This window comes from Chelonoidis abingdonii, chromosome 20, assembly GCF_003597395.2.
Source record: "Chelonoidis abingdonii isolate Lonesome George chromosome 20, CheloAbing_2.0, whole genome shotgun sequence".
Classification (NCBI taxonomy): domain Eukaryota; kingdom Metazoa; phylum Chordata; order Testudines; family Testudinidae; genus Chelonoidis; species Chelonoidis abingdonii.
In genome coordinates this window covers 8,702,022-8,708,683 of record NC_133788.1, presented here as the reverse complement: position 1 = coordinate 8,708,683, position 6,662 = coordinate 8,702,022, and the positions used below count along the sequence as shown (strand labels likewise).

The 6,662-nt window shown below is 35.4% G+C and overlaps 1 protein-coding gene across 9 annotated transcripts in view; it reads right to left on the bottom strand.

Annotated features, from left to right (window-relative positions):
* Positions 1-303: 303 nt before the first annotated feature.
* The window catches only part of GTF2I (general transcription factor IIi), a 73,151-nt gene continuing 66,792 nt past the window's right edge, over positions 304-6,662 (bottom strand). For 8 of the 9 annotated variants that reach the window (XM_032786938.2, XM_032786942.2, XM_032786945.2 and 5 more), the window contains 3 exons: positions 3,919-3,957; positions 3,270-3,345; positions 442-1,520 (listed from right to left, as the gene is read on the bottom strand). In XM_032786938.2, the coding sequence (XP_032642829.1) occupies positions 3,287-3,345; positions 3,919-3,957 (98 nt within the window). In that variant the 3' untranslated portion in view covers positions 442-1,520; positions 3,270-3,286. Of the gene's footprint in view, positions 1,521-3,269; positions 3,346-3,918; positions 3,958-6,662 lie in introns of all 9 variants that reach the window. The other variant, XM_032786944.2, reaches the window with a different exon arrangement.

Sequence of the window (6,662 nt, the reverse complement as noted above, 5' to 3'; positions counted from 1 at the left end):
GGTAGAACTCCCATTCATTTCACTGGGAACAGCTGGACCCACACTGAGCACTTCTGAAAAATCTCACAGGTTAAAAAAAAAAAAAAAAAAAAAAAAGATTCTACAGCTCTTGGAAGAGCATGACTGAAGCATATCTTGTGGCTTTAGAACTGCAGAAACCATGTGGTTCTGAAAAGACCCTGGCAGTGACTTTAAAATATTTCCTCTGCTATATATTCCAAGTTCATATGCATACCAAATTGAACTAAATCCTTTAAAAAAGCTTCCTCAAAGATGCAATAAAGAGAGACCTGTAAAGTTGGATGTGTGTCAAAAAGGCATGAATAGATTGTGTTTATTTAATCAGAATTTATAAATACGTGAAATCATATTTTACCTTTTTTTTTTAAATTATAGCTAAAACAATTTGCTGCAAAAATACATCAATTTATACTGCATGGGTAGTTGTGAAAACCATGAGAAATTTATTTCTTTCTGCAATCTGGAAATAAGACTTACCCATTTGTGCATAATGCAGTCATCCCCAAAAAGAAATTTTTACAATACTCCATATTTACTCTATAGAGCTTATCACATAGCCAGCATTTTACATCTCTTATGGTTCATTAAATTTTAAAACGCTTACATTTGTCTTTTACAAGATGTGGGGAACAATCAGAAAGGACTACAGGTAACTTAACTCTCAACATACTAGGTCTTACAGCAGCTTAGTTACTTAAGTGTCCATAACTGGTTCTAAACAAATTAAAGGGCATCATCCAGCAATCCTCATGTAAAACTCTCACATAAATCAATGGGAATTTTGCCTCCATTAGGATTGCAAGACTGGACCCTTCTCTTACCTAAACCGTATGATGCCCTGATAAAACATACAGTCTTTACTTTGAAATAATGCAACAAAATAGAAGAAGGGCTCAATTTAAATTTGTTCCTCATCCACACACTGAGATACTGACCATTTCACAGTCCATTTTATTAATGCATACTAACGGTCAGGTGAATGAGTTCATCTTTTATTTATTTATGAAAAACATATGAATTGAGATAGATATCATAGGAAAAATTAGTTCAAATATACAGATAGTATTGTCCAATCAACCATTAAGGAGAAAAAACCAAAAATCATTAATTTTTTTTCCCAAAAACATAAAATTAATGAACTACTGTAGGTATTTTTCTTCATCGCAAAAGCCGAGATGCATCCAGGCACAGTACAATTCTACTTTACTGGGAAATGTAGAGGGCCTCTAAATTCCTGTTGATTTTTTTAAAGATCTGAATTAATCCCTGTCATTTTTTCAGCATTGCTGCCTCAAATTTAATCCTTATAATATATAATCAACCTTTCCAAATCTACAGTCGCTCTTTGCTTTAAGTCAATTCACAGAACTGCTGAAAAAGTAGACATTTCTATCTAAAAGTACAAAAAGAGTTTGTATAGAAGGTACTTCTCTTATACAATTATATTACACAGCTCAGGACAGTCCCAGCAAGCTCTTCTCCGGACTGCATGCTTCTGACTAGATAGGAAAAAAGTACAAAGGTGAAGTTAGTTTCATTGGAGCTATGTATCCTACTATACATATTACTACTTGAGAAATTTGTGTACATCTCTTCAAGTCTTCATTTAGGCTATGATTCATGAAAGAACCCAAGCACACGCTTTCCTGAATAAAAATGGGCTTAAATATGTGCTTGAGTGCCCTCTTAAATCAGGGCTTTACCCAGGCATTTCACTTGATGTAAATTCTCTATTGAATCCATTAGGTGAGTACAATTGTAATGTAGCTAGAGTGACACAGAACTAGAGACCAAATCCTGCAGCCCTTACTCAGACAAAAACTCTGACAAGCTTCAATGAAAATTTAAACCAAATGAGGTCTGTAGAATTTAGTTAAAAACTTACAACAGGCCTTTTTAATATCTGCTAGGTTAAGTTCATCTTCCTGAAAATAAAGGATTATTCCCAACATTTTCTAACGCTTTGTCCGGTCTACCTTAAATATTTTCAACAATGAAATTTCTACCATTGAAATACTACTTGACAGACTAACACATCTCAGACGTGGAAAATTTTTTATTCATATTCAACCTCAAATTATCAACTTTGTGATGAGTATAGTCAATAGCATTTTCTTACTTTTAGAAAGGGTGATCATAGCACGAAATGTACTAGACAAATACAATCCATCTTTAGGTCAATCGAGTTGACAGATGTCACAAAAGTATCAAAGCTCAAAACTAAAAAAAAACTCCTGAGCTTTAATAAATTCAAACATCAAAAAAAACTAGTGCCAATGCAATAATTCTTAATATTTAACATTTATTCCTGAATGGCTTATAATAAAGCAACCCAAAGAGTAAATTATAACTGCATATTTTTATTTGTTGGCATAACACCATTACTAGTACAATTTCAAAGGCCACCAGAATCTTCTTATGAGAACAAGAAATGGAAAAACTAGATAAACAGTTAAACTAAATAAACTAAATAAAATAAGATTTACCCTGAATCTGTCCCAAAACGTGAACTGAGATTTTTCTGAAGTTAAAGAGAGTAACAAACAAAACTTTTAAAATGAACAGCACTCTTTTTTTTTAAAATCAAAGCTAATTATTCCACCATGTGTTTCTCAAATTCAAGCAATATTAAAAGGAAGAAATACCATGCTTAATTACAATTTTCAAGTATATAGGATATACCAACAATAATAATGTCTTTACAAACATGAATGAATTAAGTCTTAGAGCTTCTTAGACATGTAATCATAACCCATCTTTATTTATAGGTAGTACCATGGCCCTATCAAACTAGTATCTGAATGCCTCACAAGCTTTAATTAATTAAGCTGCATACTACCTGGGTGACCCACAGCCAGACCAAGTGACTTGCATAAAGTCGCAGGCCAAGGCAATGACAGAGCCAGTAAGAAAGCTCTAATCTCCTGACATCCAGCCTTGTGCCTTAGCCACATGATGTGCATTCCTTACTAAGCAGCAGAGAATCCTGTGGTACCTTATAGACTAACAGACGTTTTGGAGCATGAGCTTTCGTGGGTCGATACCCACTTCGTCAGATGCATGTATCCACCCACGAAAGCTCATGCTCCAAAACGTCTGTTAGTCTGTAAGGTGCCACAGGATTCTCTGCTGCTTTTACGGATCCAGACTAACACGGCTACCCCTCTGATACTTGATTCCTTACAAAGGGGTGGAAAAATACTATTCCCTAATAACTATTAATTTTGACAGATACTAAATTATTTTACCCGAATATTGATAAGGTCTACCACGTTGGATCTGGCTCCTGTTTTATTTGAGAACTTTCTTCTGTTTCTGCTACATCTGTTGAAAAAGAAACAAGAATCTTTTCGACCAATGTTTCATTAATATTAATGACAGTATTGCACTGCAAAAGTCAATAACTGCTGACTGAATATTAAGAAAACATCCATGTATCTTTTAAAATTCAAATAATGAAAATGATTAAATAGCAAAAAGGCACTCAAAATGGTGCACTTCTATGGAAATTATTTTTTCTCTGGTGATGGCACTCAGTCATGTGAATTGTGAGAAAAACTGCTTTGAATAAAGACAGAAATCATTTAGGACATAAGCCATCACTCAAATGCACAGCTACATAAAGTCATGACTTATTAAGAACAACAGTTCATAAACTTCATTGTAAAACAAAGTCTGAGTAATAAATTTTTACTGCAGGGTAAATATCATATGGTGACTGTATGATAATCATGCAAACCAATACTTCATGCAGAACCAGGAAGGGTAACAAAAGAGAATGAGTTGTGTTTGATTAAAAACCACTTGATCTTTTTAATTTTATTAGAAGTGATGCAACCTTACTCAAAAATCACCAAAAACACATAGTTTTTATAATAGCTGACAATCGTCACTTACCTTCTACAGATACTTCTATTTGGCTTGGTTCAGCTGGCTCTTAAATGATAAAAATATATAATAAAATTAATAAACATGTAGTTTAAACAATGTGCATAAGATAAATATGATAGCAAGTGCCCTTGGGAACTAGTGAATATTCTCTCCTATGATCAGTTTCAAATATTGTGTCCAAGATACAACTGTGACATGCTGAAGATAATTAAAAAGTAAAATCTGATGTCCCTTTTTAAATTAGAAAAGCCTTCATCACTTCATTTCAGAGTATTAAGTGAGATTCACTGCCCTGTACATATGCAGGAGTCTTAATGGATTGTAAAAAAATCATTATGCAATGGTGTGCCTAAGGATGCATGAATGGAGAACACAGAGCTTGGTCTAATATCAAAACCAACTAAATATACACCTTAACATCAACAAAACAACAGCTTCAAGGTCATAGTTATGTCATCTTCCATAACTATGTAACTATCTTGGAAGAAGGGCCCTCTTTAAAGTAGTTTCTAAGCAGGGTTTTCTATTAGGCCTTGGCTACACTTAAGAGTTACAGTGCAATAAAGCCACCAACAGCGCTGTAACTCACTCCCCGTCCACACTGGCAAGGCACATACAGCGCTGTATCTCCATGGCTACAGCGCTGCTTGTACTCCACCTCCCCAAGAGAAATAAAAAGAGTATAGCGCTGCTCTAGCAACGCTGCGCTGCCAATGTAAACAGGGAATAATTTTAGTACACTGTGACTGATCTCCGGAAGCTTCCCATATTCCTTTTAAGTGAAGGTTCCGCGCTTTGTTTTGTTGTGATGCCTCTTTGTTTTGTTGTGAACTCCAGGCTCCAGAGCTGCTTATCAAAAAAACAAACACAGCTCCTGTTTGCTATGAATGAGGCAGGGGGGCTCCCTTTGGAATGCCCAAAGCTAGTGTTTGCTTGAACAGGGGGGGAGGGAAGGGGCTTAAGGAGAGAAGCAGCACAGTGGGTGGGGAGGGGGGTCCGTTGCAACAGCGGCTGCTTATCTGGTCTGTGAGGAAAAAAACAGCTGCTATTTGCTTTCAGTGAGTGATAGAGGGGTCGGATCTTGCAAGGCAGCTGCTGAGACAGTTCGGCTCCAAAAATCCACTCTCTCTCCCCACCACGCTCCCTGTCACACTCCATCCCACCTCCCCTTTTGAAAAGCACGTTGCAGCCACTTGAACGCTGGGATAGCTGCCCATAATGAAACGCTCCCAATGCCACTGCAGATGCTGCATATGTGGCCACAACAATGCGCTGGTAGCTGTCAGTGTGGACAGATTGCAGCGCTTTTCCTACTCAGCTGTACGAAGACAGGTTTAACTCCCGGCACTGTATAGCTGCAAGTGTAGCCATACCCTTAGAAAGTGTATAAGCAGGGTGGATTGATTTAAATCAGCAAGTGCAAAGACTTGATTTTAATCAACTTTTCCATCTGTACTAAAGAAAGGTGCATTCTGACTGGCTGATATAACCATTAAAACATGTTCATTTATAGCTAAATAGAACTTTTAGCAAAAACATGTACCAAATCCAGTGTATCTACAGGGATACACTATAACTATATACCTTTATTTAAGCAATTATATAGCATAATATTTTCAGATTCTTGTTAACTGTACAATTTTATTATGTCAAAAAGGTGAATGACAAATTGCTTATTTATTAGATAATGTTTTGTTCATGATTGTTATCAAACTGCATGTCAATACACGGAACAGCATAAACATTTATTTTTATCATACAAAACTGAAACGTTTTGATATGAGATCTTTTTGTTTCCAAAACATGTTTCAAATTTACAACTAAACGCTGATTAAACAGAGGGATTAACTACAAACAGTGAATTAAACCAATTATTTCAAGTCAGCCTGGGAAAGTTTTAACATATGCCTTAGTGAAAGTGACTGGAACTTAACTAAGTCTGTTGAAAATAACTCACACTCCTAAGTTACTTAGACTACCCTACTGTGCCAATAAGCTTGACCTCAAAAGTTAGAAGTAGGGAAAAAGCACCTTTCTTTACATAGAAAAGCAGCCTTTCACTCAGTTTTTGATAAATATGCTGAATCCATGAGCCTTTATTTTTTATTTAATTGTCTCAGATCATCAGTAGTTCAGGCATTATATGTATTAAATTCAGATTTCATTTTAAACAGGTTTATTTTTAAAAAGAAAAATATTGAAATTTAAATTAAAAAAATCCATATTTTTTAAAAATCAATTTTTATCTACCCAGTGTATAAAATGTCTATATTTTCCATATAAACAAGTGCCGGCAAAGCTTCAGGGTTTTTTTTAACCAATATAATTAAGTGTCTGTGGGCCCTTAGATAAGCTTGACTGTAAGCAGTTCTCACTAGTTGCCATCTACTATGTTCCTGTAGCTCAAGAAGGCGGCACACAAGCTGATTTTCAGTGGCACTCACACTGCCTAGGTCCTAGCCACCGGTCCGGGGGACTCTGCATTTTAATTTCATTTAATTTAATTTAAATTTTAAATGAAGCTTCTTAAACATTTTAAAAACCTTATTTACTTTACATACAACAATAGTTTAGTTATATATTATAGACTTATAGAAAGAGACTTTCTAAAAATGTTAACATGTATTACTGGCAGGCAAAACCTTAAATTAGAGTGAATAAATGAAGACTCGGCACATCACTTCTGAAAGGCTGCTGATCCCTGCTGTAGCTCCTTCGTCTTGCAAATATAATAGAGGAGTCAGCATTTT